The sequence below is a fragment of the Aspergillus bombycis genome, assembly GCF_001792695.1.
Source record: "Aspergillus bombycis strain NRRL26010 chromosome Unknown contig00104, whole genome shotgun sequence".
In the NCBI taxonomy this organism is placed as follows: domain Eukaryota; kingdom Fungi; phylum Ascomycota; class Eurotiomycetes; order Eurotiales; family Aspergillaceae; genus Aspergillus; species Aspergillus bombycis.
The window spans coordinates 897-17,459 of NW_019170106.1; the positions used below are offsets into that span (position 1 = coordinate 897).

At 48.0% G+C, this 16,563-nt stretch overlaps 6 protein-coding genes across 6 annotated transcripts; 4 read left to right on the forward strand and 2 right to left on the reverse strand.

Annotated features, from left to right (window-relative positions):
• Nucleotides 1-423: 423 nt before the first annotated feature.
• On the forward strand, nt 424-2,351 carry ABOM_009456 (uncharacterized protein; the record flags this gene model as incomplete). Its single annotated transcript, XM_022536584.1, has 5 exons — nt 424-565; nt 621-757; nt 1,187-1,828; nt 1,893-2,129; nt 2,187-2,351. 5 exons carry the CDS (start codon nt 424-426, stop codon nt 2,349-2,351), a joined length of 1,323 nt encoding a protein of 440 aa, XP_022385446.1.
• A 1,262-nt stretch (nt 2,352-3,613) lies between these two features.
• ABOM_009457 (peptidase A4 family protein) lies at nt 3,614-4,453 on the reverse strand (the record flags this gene model as incomplete). The annotated part of the gene is made up of 1 exon (XM_022536585.1): nt 3,614-4,453. One exon carries the CDS (start codon nt 4,451-4,453, stop codon nt 3,614-3,616), a length of 840 nt encoding a protein of 279 aa, XP_022385469.1.
• Nucleotides 4,454-4,797: 344 nt separating this feature from the next.
• Nucleotides 4,798-8,774, reverse strand: ABOM_009458 (bacteriodes thetaiotaomicron symbiotic chitinase; the record flags this gene model as incomplete). The annotated part of the gene is made up of 11 exons (XM_022536586.1): nt 4,798-5,002; nt 5,059-5,178; nt 5,232-6,965; nt 7,048-7,345; nt 7,416-7,559; nt 7,626-7,730; nt 7,814-8,105; nt 8,171-8,285; nt 8,346-8,414; nt 8,463-8,520; nt 8,570-8,774. 11 exons carry the CDS (start codon nt 8,772-8,774, stop codon nt 4,798-4,800), a joined length of 3,345 nt encoding a protein of 1,114 aa, XP_022385471.1.
• Nucleotides 8,775-9,927: 1,153 nt separating this feature from the next.
• ABOM_009459 (uncharacterized protein) lies at nt 9,928-11,354 on the forward strand (the record flags this gene model as incomplete). The annotated part of the gene is made up of 6 exons (XM_022536587.1): nt 9,928-10,200; nt 10,285-10,504; nt 10,607-10,717; nt 10,784-11,098; nt 11,160-11,264; nt 11,323-11,354. The coding sequence occupies 6 exons, from the start codon at nt 9,928-9,930 to the stop codon at nt 11,352-11,354; spliced, it is 1,056 nt and encodes a 351-aa protein (XP_022385470.1).
• A 601-nt stretch (nt 11,355-11,955) lies between these two features.
• On the forward strand, nt 11,956-13,188 carry ABOM_009460 (ankyrin repeat domain-containing protein; the record flags this gene model as incomplete). Its single annotated transcript, XM_022536588.1, has 1 exon — nt 11,956-13,188. The coding sequence occupies one exon, from the start codon at nt 11,956-11,958 to the stop codon at nt 13,186-13,188; it is 1,233 nt and encodes a 410-aa protein (XP_022385455.1).
• A 1,256-nt stretch (nt 13,189-14,444) lies between these two features.
• On the forward strand, nt 14,445-15,994 carry ABOM_009461 (putative LysM domain protein; the record flags this gene model as incomplete). Its single annotated transcript, XM_022536589.1, has 5 exons — nt 14,445-14,660; nt 14,734-15,035; nt 15,095-15,255; nt 15,328-15,483; nt 15,543-15,994. The coding sequence occupies 5 exons, from the start codon at nt 14,445-14,447 to the stop codon at nt 15,992-15,994; spliced, it is 1,287 nt and encodes a 428-aa protein (XP_022385456.1).
• Between the last annotated feature and the right edge of the window lie 569 nt (nt 15,995-16,563).

Here is a 16,563-nt window from a genome sequence, read left to right on the forward strand (position 1 = left end):
TCCACTTCTACGACTTATATATATATATATATATACCTATCCCATGGTTGTATGCTACACTAGAGACATCGTGACTCGAAAAAAAGATGAATACGAAAAGATTAGGGGAGACAAATACGAGAAACCACCTATATTGGGAATGTGAACAAAACAACTTCTAGTAAAGGGCTGAATCATTCTTTGTTAGGCATACTATCCTGTAGACGGATGCACCATCGCACTTTCCTTGAAGATTCAACACCTGTAATTGCCATATCAGTGACCTGCAACAATTTATTCCTGAATACTGCCTGCCCATCGGCTTCAATAAATAGAAGGATTTTCTTATAGTTTACCATCTCCAACTACACCACCCTCTCATCATTGATTGACGAGGCTGCTCCCATTGAAAGGAACATCACCTCCACAGCATCGTCAGACGTCATGATTCGATATAAACCCACCCGGGTTACACTTGGGGAGAACGACGTCCACGACTGTCTGGAAGGATTGCTCTTGCGGCATACCAGGTTTGTCGAGCAACAGGAGCAAGGTACAGACCAGAGCGACAGTGAGAACAACATGAGTACATCTGCAGACTCGAATAGCTTTTCTCCATATGCATACTCTGATGGGTCCAGCTGTGATCAAGATTGGCATTCACTGTTCAGTGACAGGCCATTACATGAAAGTTGGCAAAGACATCGCCGTTTCTTCTCTGTGCCTCCATCCACGGAGGCGCATAGCAGAGCTCCATCTGAAGCGTCACGAGGGGACCGTGTGACCGATAAAAGCCAACCCACGTCACTAGCTAGTGCGGCTGTGGAGAGACCAGATCCGCTAAGCTCAATCGAGGATTGCCAATCCTTTGTTAACACTGACTATCTTGGGTTAGGGTCATTGTTGGAAGGCATTCACTGGCAATCTCCTGTCCAGCCACTAGTGGCGTGCTGTGCCGAACCGCTGTATCATTCACTGAAGACCCTCTCTCTGTTCTCGGTCTTATCAAGAGAGTCTTTGTCGCAATGGGAAAACTCCATCAACACAACGTGGGAAAGGGTGAAACAGTTCTTTGTGGCCTCTGGGAATCACACTTCTTCAGAACACTCCCTGTGTTGTTATCTACAGGAAACAAATCTCTCTGATGTGACCCTCTCTGCCGTTTTCTCAGCACGCAGTATTCTGACCGATAATAGCCCTTACCTAGGAGGGGGGAGCACAGCGGGTACTGAAGAGCACCTCCCCTCCTTCTGACGTGTGTGACGGAAACGCGCTAATGAGATGCTTGATAGACAACACGGGACATGCCCCAACATTGTCTAAATCAAGAAGTGCAGACGCCGACTTCGAGCTTCGATTGAAGACGATAGCGCCCGGGCAATTTGAAGTTTCAGCTCAGTCTCCCAGTCGCTTTGCCATCATATGTTTAGATAAGAACGCTAATTTGCAAGCAAGCCCAATGACAGAGCCTGCAGGGAAGACCCTTAAGACTACAGAAGGCAGCAAGGTCGACACGTCTGCTCCATCACATGGCGAACAGGCTGGACTTATAGCCCGCCATAATAAGGGCTCTGGTACTGAATCCCAACTTTCCGAAGCTGAGCTACCGCATAAAGCTTGCGATGCGGCATCTTTAGACATAACTTCCAATAATGGTATAAGCAGCTTAGCACCTCTTCCGCAAATTATTAGCAGAAGCAAAGAAGGCAATGAATATGATATGGATAAGGAAAGCGACTTGCCCGCCAGCAGCATCGAACGTGATCAGCAGGACGCGTCATACACACATAGCCGCATAGGCATACCCGACGATACTTTCGCATTTGAGCCTCCACTGTTCGCCACACAGGTATGTGCAATTGATAGATAAAATTCCAGCAGAGACTGATAACCGCTTTGCTTCTGTGGTTCAGATCGAGGACAGCATGGCAGAGCCGAACGCTTTGATGTTTACTAAAGAAGAGATGGACCGGATTGGCGCTATGTTGTACCGAGAAGCTGACGTAGCGCTGCAAGGTCTTGTTAACAGTCAATGCGAAAGGGCGCCTGCTGGAGAGCCAGGCTGGATGGTGTCTACGAGTTCAAAAGAGCATGGAGGAAAAGACAATGGGGTAGATCCACATGGCGGCCGCTTGGAACCCGCCGGTAACGTAAGTCGTCGTTCATGGCCCTTTGGGTTCTCTTTCTCTCATTGACTGGTCGCATAGGAACGAGAGCCAAGCCGGCATGCCATGGGAGCATCGGTGCAATTTCAGAATCAAGTCAACCAGATGATGGCGGAGCTCTATTATCAGGTTGAAGACAAGGCTGAGGACTTTGGACTGGCCTCGCTTAGGCGGAAACCATTGGGTGAATGGTATAAAGGCATCTAGATTCGAGTGGGACTGGCAAGCTTCTGGGATGGGTCGGATGAAATTCACAGCACCCATAATAAGCCGGGTGTCTTACAAGTCCCCGGCGACTTCTTCCAATAATAGATCAACCGCAACAGATGTTTCACATTAAGCGTGTGGTCTGTGGTCTGGATCTGGCTGATAACGAATGGGGTGAATGATCAGTAATTCAGTATCTAGGCCCTTGCAGAGACCAATACAGACATTCGGAAAATTGAGAGTGTCTTCCCCAATCCCCATCGTACCGTGCTGTACTGGTTGGATGATCGATCGATCAGGCAACGGAGTAAAAGTGTGGTTACTAACCGTGGATCAAATCTTGGTTAAAATGCACACCGCCACCTTAATTAGTGAGCTTCTCCTACATCCGGACCAAACCGGAATATTAACTCGGATGTGAGAGGTCCAGTACCACGTGACCCGACCCAAGAATAGATTATAGTACTGCCGATTGTGGGGAGCTAGGTCACGGTATACGTACTACGAGACTAGACTAGATACCGGGAGGCCTCAGGCCAGCAGGTCAAGGGCTACTGCTTAGTACAGTCTACTGCAGCCCAAGGGCCAAGACAGGCGGCGCGGCAAAGCGCAATGTTTTCCAAAGTCCAGAATATAGAACTATCATCCTTAAAAATCCCTTTCATCATAGGTCAATTATCTATAAACCACTGAAACTGTTTAATGATTCAAATAGTCTTATCGGTATTGACTGTAAGCCCCGATATCAAGCCTATTTAGAGTATATGTCGACCTAGATGCTGGCTATAGGGCTATCATATACTATTCAGAAATGCCCTGGATCGCATCTATATAGATGACTAGTGCCGCCGTTACAAGCAACCAAGTTATCTCTATATAAGAGACAGGATATGCTCTATAGTCATCAGACCATCTCACTGTGACACATATCATGGAAACCATGCTGATGTGACCAACACATCCTCCCTTTGTATGTATATGACTTCCCTGTACTAGTTACATGTTCATGGATGACTAGTTTTACTAGTTATTAAAAAAAGGAGTATTCGTTACTAACAGACGATCCAGACATTTAAACGATTTCATTGCTACAATTCTTTTTACAAAAAGAAGAAGAAGAAGAAAAGCTTCACTCCTAATGCTTCGTTGAGGTCCAATACTCCAAGTCTTAAAACCACTTATATCTTCTGCAACTTCAGGAAGCATACTAGAAAACGAGGCAAAGTTGCAAGTTAATAGGAGCCCGATTGATTGCTTGACAATCAGACCCCAAAGCGCGTAATAACCATGTCGTCCTGCACAACCTTAACACCAGCGACAACCATCTTATTCTTGACCAATTCATAAACCGTGGCATTTTCCAATCCATGTCCAACACCACCAGCATAAGCAGCGCATTTCTCAAAATGAACCGGATCAAACGACACAAGCGGTGCGGGCTCACCGTCCGAATCAAAGTTCTCTACCACCCACTCCGCGTCCCACCCAACCACTGTCGCCGAGCTATCTGGCGCATAGACTGTCTGTGACACTGCCTCCCCGGTACTCTGATTCTGAATCAGACACACTCCCTGATCCGGCGCAGTTACATTCACAGAAGCCACGATTACATCCCCTGGATTCACGGTGAAATCCGCATAATATCGGGCAAAACCTGGATACCATTCATACCACGCATCGATGAGTGGGGTTCCCTCTATAACGTACAGGTCAAAGCCGGTCTGTAGTATTGCCTTCGTGGAGGTGACGCCGTCAATGCCAACCCAAGCAGAAGCAGCCTGGTAGGTAGTGCTGTCGCTTGGGCTGGGGGTTGGAGTTGGGACAGTTATGGTTGCCGAGACGTAGGTGTATGCTGCGCTTGGGGCTGGGTTGTGGAGTACCGCGCCGGCCCAGTTCGAGCTGTATGTTCTCTGTGTCTCGGGTTCCAAGGTGTTTAGCAGCTTGAGACGAGAGGGGGAGACGAGCTCTACTTCATGGAGAGGTTTTGAGCGACGTTGGGACCGGAGATGGTTGATTTTGGAGGCCAGTTCATCTAAGGATACCGCACCTAGCACTATCCTTAGGTGTAGAAAAGCTAGAAAGAGCAAAGGATAGGAGACCATTTTTGAAAACTTGGTTGGAGGTGGGAGAAGAAGGGGGGGGGGGAGTGGGACTCAGGAGCAGTGGCTACCTACCCAGGACTTTATACTAGTCACTGCCATCAGAACTAACGGCTCAAGAGCTACTGAACTAACCAAAAGTAATTAGTAGTATAAACTATATACGCTAGACCTTATACAAATACCCACCGATTATATTTTGTCCAGCCATCTTACACGAGATATACAGCGCATACGCGCATAGCGCAGTGACACATAGACTAAGGGGGTCTGGCTCCGCGGTGGTTCTAGATATGTCAATGCTGCAGTCCTAGTTATACAATGAGTTTAGTAATAACTCCAAGCCTTCAGCCCTCCAACGCCAAGGTTGGGGCGGCCGAGGATGAAGCCGTCATGACATCAGAGCCATTCCCTGGATATGGCACCAGAATGCCATTTGTAGTATGGCATTTACTGACATAGTCGACGTGCACCTCGCATCCATTGGCGAAATATGCACGGCCGCACTTTTTGCAGTCTCCGCCAGTCTGTTGAAAAATATGATCGTAGGTACTGCAGAGAAGTCAGTCAGGCTAATATAGACAGAGAGTGAAATGAGATGAACCCACGCAGCCAATTCAGCCCCGGTCATTTGGCACTTATCGCCTTCCACGAAGACACCACAACCGAAACCGGCATTCTTACCGTCCGTATAACAGGTCCCACTGTCCATACCTTTTTTTGTGTTGCTGCTCACAATCTCAGTATATCCCGTTTGACGGGTTGAAGCGAAGGGACCTACCCGTATAATGTATTGTCTTTCAAGAAGCTCTTGGCCATATCGCAGAAGGAGTGGATCTTGGGGAAGCTTTTGCATCGCTTGGAGCCTGAGCAGCTGAAGCTTGTTTCAGATGGTGTAGGTGCTGTAGAGGTCGTCTTCGTTGAAGAGGCTGTGGGTTCGGTAGTGCTCGTAGTGCTGGTAGTGGTTGTGGCGGTGGCAAACGCTGAGTCGAAGAAGCTGCTCAATTGCTCATCAAGATAGCTTGCGAGCGCTGGATCATCACTCATGGCGTAATCAATATTGGAAATAGTGCCTTCGTTCAAACCATTCTCGTCCATAGTGCTGGTCACCGTCGTCGGTCTAGCCGCGCAGGCCGTAATAGTTTCACAGCGGCTAGTCACCGTAGTGGTTGAATAGGTCGAGGCAGGCGTAATCAGCTGACTGGTTATATATGCTGTACAGCTATCTGCCTCTTGGTGCTCGCAGTCGGAATCCTCGGTCTTGCAGCCCTTTCCCGTGCAGACACCATTACTGCAGTTGGGACCGGAACATGTTACAACACGACACTGGGGGCCTTTGCAGGTAAAGTCGGTGTGGGAGCATTGGCTACCTAAACAGCCCCAAGAGAGGCAGAAAATCCCAAAACACCGGCCTGAGCTTCTTCCACCGCCATGGCTGTCGTCATCGTCATCATTGTTGTCATCATTGTCGTTGTTGTTGCTTTTGCCAGCCTTACCATCGCAATCCTCACCAATGCAACCGTGGTCTTGGCATTTATCACCATTACAGTGCCCACTGTCACAGTCAGGGCCTGTACAGGCTGTGGGAATACATTCATCTCCAACACAAATCCGGTTCTTGCAGTCCTTGCCAGTACATCCTCTCTCAATACAGAGCCCACGATCAGTGCACTTTCCATTCAAACAACCAGGACCTGAGCATTTGCTGACCGAAGGAGCATCGGGATCCTCTGGGTCAACGAAACTGGATGTGCTCCCCACTCCGCAGTCAGTTAGACAGGGTCCATTGCAAAAGCTGTAACACTTATGGCCGCAATTGGCGGTGCAAGTTGGACCGGGAGGATGACCTTGAGTAAACGTGATGGCAGGATACTGGGTCCCATCAGTAGTCCACGGCCATGGAGGAATACTGACTGTGCGAGTTGCAAGGGGTGAGTGAGTGACGCTTGTCTCGTTCAGCGGGTTTGGATGATTGGTCACTATAACCGGTGGAATCTCAAAACTTGGAATAAGGAGCCCCCTGCTGGTAGTGACAATATCACTAATGTTCCAGTTATAGTAGTAGACAGTGTCTGTGGTAATAGGCGGTAGTGAAATAGTAGTCGGCATTATATACCGCGTAACTGTCGAAGTGACAGTCGTGATACCATCAACAGTGACTGTTTTGGTGGTCCCCCATGCCACCTCCAAGGAGGTTGGATAACCGGCTCCAAAGTCAATAGTTGTCGGGATACTCATAATAGACTTAGGGAAAATAATGCTGACAGGGGCAATGGCAGTCACGGTGGGTGAATCACCAAAAATCTCCTGTCCCACGTAGAGAAGACCGGTTCCATCACTGCCTCCCTCAGCACTCGCCCCGTCCATACTAGTATCATCTGCCGTCATCCCGTTGGGGTTTTTCATAGAGCCAGGGCCACCAAGGTCGAGAGCCCAACTGAAGAGCCCACCCAAGCATTTACCATTGGCAAAGTCAGCCTTCTGCTTGAGCGTATGACCGTTATCAAAAGAAACCCTAGATACCATGGTAGTCAATCACCAGGGTGCCAATACGAATGGAATATCAGGGGATGAATGAAAGTTCTGAGTGTACATACCACTGATCTCCACTCCAGGTCATCCAATTGACAGCAGCAGCCTCATCATAGTGGACATCAACTGAATAGTCACTGATAATTCGATTGATCTCATAGTCTGATAGAAAGCCGCTGGTTCCGGTGCATTCGCCGGCGACCGCGCCTCCAGTGCTATGGTTCTCGGTGTAGAAGTCACAACCAGGAGTGTTACAGGTGGAATCGGCCAGTTTGAAGGAGCGCCCATAAAACCCCAAACCGAGCAGAACCTTGCTGGGTTCCACTCCATTGCGCCACAGAAGATCAAGGCCAGCGGATATTTCTGTCGGGTCTTAATTCCATTGCCACTTGGAAGGGAGGAGCTGAGACTCAGCATTGCATTAGGAACATACCGGTCAGGTTTGTGTGGGGGTTAACAACAGAGCTCGTCCATTTACTGGTGCGGCCGTCCCAGGTTCCGTGGATATCATAAGACATGAAGTTGAAATGATCGATATATTTCACCATATCGGCGATGTTGAAGCCCTTTAGGTACCCTGTCCCATAGTCAGTACCAGTCTTAACCGAAATATTCATGGATTTATCAATTGACTCCAACTGACAGTACGAGGATGGTAAGGTAACTGTGAGGCCGAATTTGGTTCCCACTGCGCTCCTGAGCTCAGAAAGCAATTTCACCAAGTTTGCAGTGTCTCTTGGGGCGCCACCTGCTTGTAATTAGCATCTGATTGTGACGTGCTACAAGGGCATGCGTGTTGTTATACACGCTCAGAGCAAGCAGATAGCATACCGCGATCCTCAGCAGCAGGGTACTCCCAGTCAATATCAATCCCATCAAAGCCATATTCGGTCATCATGGAGATAGCCGAGTCAATGAACGCCTTTCGTGTACCAGGAAACCGCACCATATCAGAGAAGACTCTGCCTCCAACGTCCCAGCCTCCTACCGAGATATACGTCTTTAGTGAGGGCTTCTTCTTCTTTAATGCAGTGAACTTGGGCCAGTGCGTCTTGTCATTGGCATTAGTAGTGGTGATTGTAAAATCGGACGGATCAATTCCTGCGAATGAGTAATACAAATGCTGACACACGTTATTAGCACTGCTACTGCTGTATATAGATACCCACTGAGCCAGAGGCAACGCACAGTCCAAGGGTTAACATTGATATTCTCCGGCAGCACGACATCGCACGGCCGATCAGGGTTCCATCCCTCATAGTATCCAATGTACATCGCTTCACTTGATGTTCCTGAGCAAGACCTGATATATGGCGTTATTAGCGGCTGACTGGACGGGGTTGACACAAGTCTAGGGACATACGGCCGATTGACTGGATCGCACCCACTCTGACATCCTTTTTCACAGAACTCGGCCGTGGTGCCACAGAATCTACCTATGCTTAGCAAGCGATCGTGGAACATAGCCCACTATGCATACCCAAATTCAGAACAGCACACATTTAATGGGCACTCTGTGCCAGGGACTTGTGCGTATTCTAGATATTGGTTAATCGCTGGCATGAACCCTCTCATAAAAGTACTTACTACCGCACTCAGCTACTGCATCACATGTTGAGATACAGACATCATTGCCACAAAAGCTAGGACCAAAGCCACAGAATCCTTCCTTTGAGCAGCATCCTGTTTCACATTTCTCGGTCTCAGAGCAGGTTCCCATTCCGGCTTCGGCAGAGGGAACCATGCATGAGCTGCTGAACAGCAACCATGCTGTTATTGTTGGATATTTCATGACTGTGGAACGTTTAATGAAGCCCAAGAACAACGGATGGTGAATCCGGCCAGTTTGAGCCTTGGTCAGGGTTCTTATACATTTGTTATCTATTGTCAGGGACCACCGTCGTACATTAGTCAGATCCTGCCCGTTCGTTAACTATATGGCTGCAAGTCTGCGTCCCTGCTATACCTCCTGCCTAACTGCGTAATTAAATTAGCTGTAAAGGGGCGACAGAGCAAAGGCCAAACAATACTATGTTTCAATTGTATACCCCCACATGGCTTTGTGGTCTCCTGCAATTCCGTTGGACCAAGCGTGTGGACCGATGTTGCATATTTTAGCGCACGAACTAGATCTACACCGACGCAAACACCAAGAAATCAACACCGTCTGGGCCTTCGCACTACTGTAAAGCTTGACGAAATTAGTTAGAGCCAATTTTATGAGGTTACATAGTGTTCTAGACTCACGGTCTCGCCCCAGGTCAGCTAGCCTATGTTGGAGAGGTATAGTATTATAAGGATCCCACTTCAAGATGCTCGGGAATTTTGCACAGTTGTCGAGCCGTTATTCCGGCTTTCATCTTTTAGCTTGTCACTCAGGAGAGCACATGGGTTGTTTCCGCTGGAAAGAAATTAGCTCGGTTCAGAGATGAGACATTTTCTGAGGAATATGTAATAGCGCCATGGACTAAGGTGGCTGGAGAGGACTATTGGATATGAGATGGCACCATAGCATTTGCAAGAAGATGATTCTCAACGGATAGATTATTCCGTAGTAGTGGTTTAATATGGCTCCCGCTGGGCTCCGATGTATGGCTAGCTTCGCATTTGACCATGTCAATTACAGTCCAAGGATGCATCGCTTCTTAGGTATATCCCCGTTGTGACATGGGCCTAGGAAAGAATCAAATGCTACACCCATGTCCACCCAGCGTGGGTGAGAAAGAATACGAGTCATTTATTTGGCACTAAGGACGATACAAGACGTGTTTGGTCACGTAATGGGAGTAAGAAGAGATATCGCATCCAGGCCATCCGCGAAGGCAGTCAATCCATCAACACTGTTTAAGTAAATTCAATCTGTCTCTATTTCATTTCACTTCTACTTCTGATGTCGCTCTTTTCACCACTGACCATATCTTCATTTACTCTCTTTTATTCTCATAATGAAGGCCCGCATTCATTTTCAGTCTATCCTTAACTGGACAGTGGGAATCCAACTATTCCTGTGGACACTCCTTTTGCCTTATACAGCTGCCTTTCCTTTTGAAATCCCCCCTGACCTTGCAGAATATGCCCTGAAAGCCAATGATTCCGGCATCCCGCACAGGCATCTCTCTAAGAGAGCCTTGGACTACCCCGGCGTAACATTCTCTTCAACATGTGACGATGCTCAACAAAGATATATCAAGGAGGAACTCGATGAAATCAAGCTTGTGGTAGGTGAATATCTTTGCCCAATGGGTCCCTCGTGGACGCAGTCATAGAGACTTTGGAAACGGTGTAACTAACAGTCCGGATAGTTGGTCCAGGCACAGCAACAACTCAGGATAATACAAAACGTCATCAAGGAGAAAGAGCAGCCTAAAGATTGGGGAACTCGTTATTCTGAAAATAGGAGGCTTCTTACCGCATGGCAGATGTTTATGGGGTGGATCCAGTTCAATCCCAGCACGAAAGGGGCGAACAATCAACGATTGATTTCATGGACGAGGACACTGCAACAGATGACGCTATTATCCTGTTAGTACTATTTCGTACCTGTCTCCAATAATCCGACGTGAATCGGATGACTTAACAGTGTTGAAAAAGGGAATAAGTACACTAATTGATGATGTCTGATAGCAATTTATAAAAGAATCCACCAGGCCTTAACGGATTCAACACTCTCAGTTACGATTCACTGCAACGACGAATTCTTGGTTTATCAACCCGAGGAAAGTACTCAAACAAAGCGTGAGTTTTACTTAGCATGCTGAGCTCGAACACGGGTAATAATCGCTAAAATAAAACAATCCACAGGTGTATATAAAGACACGCGGCCTGTGGGAGAGGCATCCACGGGATTGAGAGTATCGGCTACTCTGAAGCTATGTCATGAGAGTGAAAGTGTCCACGGATGGACTCTCAAGAACGATGTCACATTGAAGGACGAGATTACTATCTGTCCGGGTACATTCAAAAGAACTAATACAGCGAACAAGCTTTCCCAATACGCGAATGATGTGTCCGCTTTGAATGGCAAGACCATGGATGACATGAAATTTACAGCTGCTGCCGGCACACTTCTTCACGAACTCACACATTGCGAAAGCATCCTTGGCAGTGATAAGACAGGTCTGCCCTATTATTGGAGCTAGTCCTTCGGGTTTGAAAGCTGACAGCATATGGCCTTCAGGTGACCAGAGCTTCGTTCACCGGGGAACAGTCGAAAAGGCGTATCAAATAGCACGAATTAGAGCATTTGCTGGCTATCACCCGGAGCTGACTGTTAAAAATGCCGGTACGCTGAGACACATGCGCTTGATCGATGTACGGTTCCATTTACTAAAGTCTCCTAGATACCCTTGCATATTTTGGTCTAGGTTTGTAAACTTCCTAAGCCTCTACTGCAACTGGTCTGTACGCTAATCTATGGTTGCGACAAAAGCAATGTATTACTCTAGGTGTGACTGGTCGGCGACAAAATGCGGGGAGGCACCTCGTGATAAATATAGAATAAAAAGCAGCTCTGGACAGTATCAGTATTTAGTGTTCGACTACTAGGTGAGACAGGTGCACGCCATGGCTTTCAGTGGGAAGATACATGTGGATGAGGCTGTGGCATGGCTTTCAGGCAAGTGGCGGGACATTAAACTCACTGCCCTCTATATAGGCTTTAGCCTTTCATTCTTTGGATATACGGAGTACAGAACTCCCCAGCCTAGTATGTTGGCTGCTGTAAAATTCTACAGTCGCTATTATGCGACCATTAAGTCAAATAATGAAGATAGGCTATAGCAAGACTATTAAGATTACAAACAGGTTAGAACTAACTATGGATGTATTTGTCAGGCCAAGCGCAACTATAACGAAATAGGGTAGTATGGAACATGTGACCACCCCTCTATTACCGTTCTGCCTTCGAATATTTCTACTTCCTCTTTGTATTCACCCTCGCCTTCGACGCAATCTCTTTACGTCATTCCAAAATTATGGCCCGGTTAGATCAACTGCCGCTTGAGCTGCTTATTCTAAGTGCACAAAGCTTGCACAACCAGAGAGACATCAACGCTCTTGTACGAACCAACAAGACTCTACACCATGCCCTATATGATTTTCTGTGTCGGTTCAATGTCGAGCATCATCAAAGCTCGGCCCTGTTCTGTGCCGCGCGGAATGGAAACACAGGCCTGGTGACAAGAATGCTTGATGCTGGCGCAAACATTTCCGCCTTTGAGAGACCAACCGAAGTCACTCATGACCCGGATGACTCGGCTGAGCTCTTCAAAATCAACCCCCTTTTAGCTGCCGCCCAAGGTGGGCACATTGAAACTCTCAAAGCAATGCTGTCCGAGAGAAGACCTGGCCGAGCAAGTTCACCCGCGCAGCTACGTACGGTTCTTCACTGGGCAATCCGGTCTCGTGTTAGTAGCCTTGTGGAGTTGATGATTGAGAATAACGCCCCCTTGCATCCTGCTGGAGATCACTATCAGGCTCGCTCAGCTTTAGGTGTTGCCATTGACTCCGAAAACAATTCTGTTATTCCCCGCCTTCTTGATTTAGGGGCACGCTCCGGGCCCTATGAGTGCCCATGTCCTATCGAACAAGCGATATGCACGGATCAGCCACAACTAGTCGAGCTTTTGCTCAAACATGGTATGCAACTGAATAATAACGAAGGCCTTTGTCATATTGTACGTCGAAATAATAAACTCCTACTGCAACTTCTCTTCGATTACGGATTGAAGCTTGAGCTCTACGCTGAACCATTATTTATCGCGATCATGGAAGATCAATACGAGATGGTCGAGATGCTCATTGACAATGGGGCGAACTCAAAGTTAAGAATGAAATTATGGTGTTGGGATGAAGACTCTCCGGGAGACCTTGACGAATGGGACTTGAGCCCCATCGGATTTGCAGTACATTTTAGACGCTTGAGTATTCTGAAGCTTCTTCTGGAAAAGGATGTCATCCCAGGGTCAGCGGACTTGCAGCTGGCAGCGAAGAAGAAGTATGAAGAGGGAATCGCTCTTCTCTCAAGATTCACGAGTCAAGAATTACCTGATATTGAGCATATACAGGAATATATGTGGTGGACACCGCATTTCAAGAGGAAGGAGGAGCCAGACTTCCTAATGCCAGGTACCAATTGGGCCATCATGGATTACATCTCACCTCCGACTGGTCCGCAGAAACAGATTTGCGTGCAGTTTTTGCCATGATACAACACTGATGTGCACCCCAATAGTCTTGTTTAGCACCTAATTAAGACTGTCCGTGATAGTATTGGCACTGTCAGATAAAGGCCCATATACATGGTGTTCAGCAGTAAGATAGTGCTCCCTGAAGCCATGTATGCCAAAGCAACGAGTGTCTGAGATAGTTTATTCTTCCCAATAGTTAGTACCACAACACTGATATTACGCATACAATCCTCATACCGATATCCCAACACATACAAGACCGGAAGGCTGTGTTCCGAAGTTGCCGCTCCGTCGTGTCGTTAGTGTCGTTATTCTCGATCAATACGACCCGTAACACCGATAGCACTATGACCTATCAACTAATTGGTGCTATACTAGCTCCTGGAGATGTATAGTATGCCTAGCATATCACCCCTGAGTCCTTCTTCCTGACCTGTTTCGTTTCCAAAACCCTTCGCACCTCCGTGACCACCCCTTTGTGGGGCAAGCACTCTTGGACGCAAGTGTATTTTCACTAGGATGAATGTGGTTCTTGCGCTATATACGCACCTTAGTAGCACCTAATCGGGCACAACCTGGCTCCAAGGACCTTATTGCTTACCGAAGTTTGTCACGGTAGGCATAAAGACGTGCAAGGTTTAAAGCCCGATATAACGGCGCAATTTTAATTTCGAGTGAACATCTGGTCTGGATCTCGAAGGCCCGGCTCCTTCCGGCTCGTACCGGCTCTAGATCCTGACTGCTAAATAAGTGGATCTCAATGACGAATGGCACGAGATGGAGCTTGTACTATCTCAAACTGCATGGCAAATTGGATTTTCTGCCAGGCATCCAACGGTGCTCCACTATGTGAATCATCATGTCATTCTCATTTTTATCATGCCTTCTTCCGACATCGTTGGCAGAGCTCTACATGGCCGTCACACTTGGTATAGGTCACTTGCGTTTAATGTAACCATAACTTGCTATATTGAGTAGAGGTGACTAGTGTCATGGGTTTCTCATAGTTCAATCCAGTCTTATCACTAGTTTAACGGAAGAAATTTCGGCGGCATGCACCGGCCGGCTGTCTATAAACTCCGTTGTTGTTGGCGCTTGATTTCCTCGCCATGAAAGGCTCTATAGTTCCGTCCCTCTTTAGGTCTACATCTTCGGTGGGCTGCGCGCGTAGCATGGTGAAAGAGACAGCACACGTCCGATATTTCTATTTCCCGTCGATTTGGAATAGATACGGTCTTCCCTTAGTCATTTGAGTCACCGGGTTGCGTCTCATCATGATCTTGGCTCAGATTCTCGGGCTGTCGCTCTTCGGGTCAGTAAACGCTGCTACCCTCGGGAAACGCTTCTCTAGTGCGGGTTTTGCAACTGGTGAAACGGACCCAAATGTAAACCGTGGCTGTACCTACTGGGCCAACTCGATCAAGTCCACCGACACTTGTGCGGCATTGGAGCGCTACTACGGCATCACTACGGCGCAGCTTGTTTCCTGGGTAAAGCAGAAACAAAACGCTTTTCATGATGAAATTCAAGATTGCTGACTGCTCACACGGGCACTTGCCGTAGAACCCATCCCTGACAGCGACTGACTGCACCCTGAATGAGGAATGGAGCTATTGTGTGGAAGCTCCGACGGTTCCGACCACCACCGAGAAGACGACTACAACTACAGAGACCCCAGCCACTACCACCTCTACTTCTACAGGTGCAGGAGCCACTACGACCACCGCGGTAGGCCCATCTCCCACTCAAACTGGGTTGATCTCCTCCTGCAATGCCTTCTATTACGTGCAGAAGGATGATTCTTGCTGGGGGATTGCCAATTCATATGGCAACTTTACTGTAGAACAATTCTACTCATGGAACCCGTGAGTTCGATCCAAATCGAGAGGATGGCAGCATCACTAACTGTTTGTGCATCGGCCAGTGCTGTGAAAGCCGACTGTTCCGGACTTCAGCCAAGCTACTATGTCTGCGTTGGCGTTGCCGGGTCCACTTCTTCAACGACCACCTCCAAAGCAACGACGGCCTCACCAACAACCACATCTGCACCCCACTCGCCCCAGCAAAGTGGGATCATATCTAGCTGTATGCTACCTTACCCTAAACCCCCCATATGTGCTTCCACTTGACCTAAGGTCCCCATTAACTATACCCTAGGTAACAACTACTATTTCGTAGAAGCTGGCGATGGATGTGTTCTTATTGCAACCAAGCACGGCATCACACTTGGTGACTTCTACGCCTGGAATCCCGCAGTCGGCTCAAGTTGCAGCAGCCTCCAGGCAGGCTATTGGGTCTGCGTTGGTGTTTCCGGTATATCCACTCCCTTCTTTCGCCTCCTATCGCGCAAAAACTAAAACACGAAGTGATAGGTGGCACGACAACGACCCACGCAACCACGACAAAGACTACAACCAGCACAACTACCGCCGGCACTGGGCCCACTCCCACGCAGTCTGGCATTACCGCCGATTGTTCGGCCTACTACCAGGCCCAAGAAGGTGACGACTGCTGGTCGATCATCAACAAGAAGTACTCCTACCTCACAGCGGCCAAATTCTACGAATGGAATCCGGCGATCGGCCCAAGCTGCAGTAACCTGCAACAAGGGTACTACTATTGCGTTGCGACTAAGAGTGAAGGGCCGATGCCGGACACCATCAGCTCATGCGCGAAGTGGCATCTTGTGGCTAGTGGCGATAGCTGCTGGTCAATCGAGCAACAGTACTCCATTACTTCCACGCAGTTTGACAGCTGGAATCCGTACGTGGGGTCTTCCTGTACGACTCTGTGGCTAGGATATTATGTCTGTGTTGGTGTTTAGTTGGCGCGATCATGGCTGGTGGCCAGGGGTGAGCTCGGTCTTCTGCCTGACTGAGTTTTGTCCCACGAACTCTTACACGAAGTTATTGTGTCACGAAGTTAGAAGCAATCCAAGTGCAGGTATAACTGCCTGTCTATGAAGACAATACACAAAAGCGTACAGACTGGCACGTCGAATGTAGTACCTAAGCAACAATATCCGGGGAGGATGAACTGCTTATAACAGAGCTGGTTAGCCCCAGGACAACAGGAGTATAGAAAGTCTACTTTGGAATCTATAAGATGTGAACCTATACATACTAGCGTGGGACAGGCTCCCAAATCCACGAGCCACCACTACGGATATATGGTGTATTATGTGATCTCTTGTATAAGATAGGCCGTGACCCTATATATATACCACCTACTCGATCGAGCCTTGCTCAGGATTCAACTGTGAGCCTTTTGCCCGAGTGTAATAGCGGGTTCGGTGACTCGATAGAAGGAATCTCATATAAATAAAGCGACCTCTAAAATAGCTGACCATCCTTGCTCCAAGTACCACAGATTCACTGACCACCTGTAGTAGTG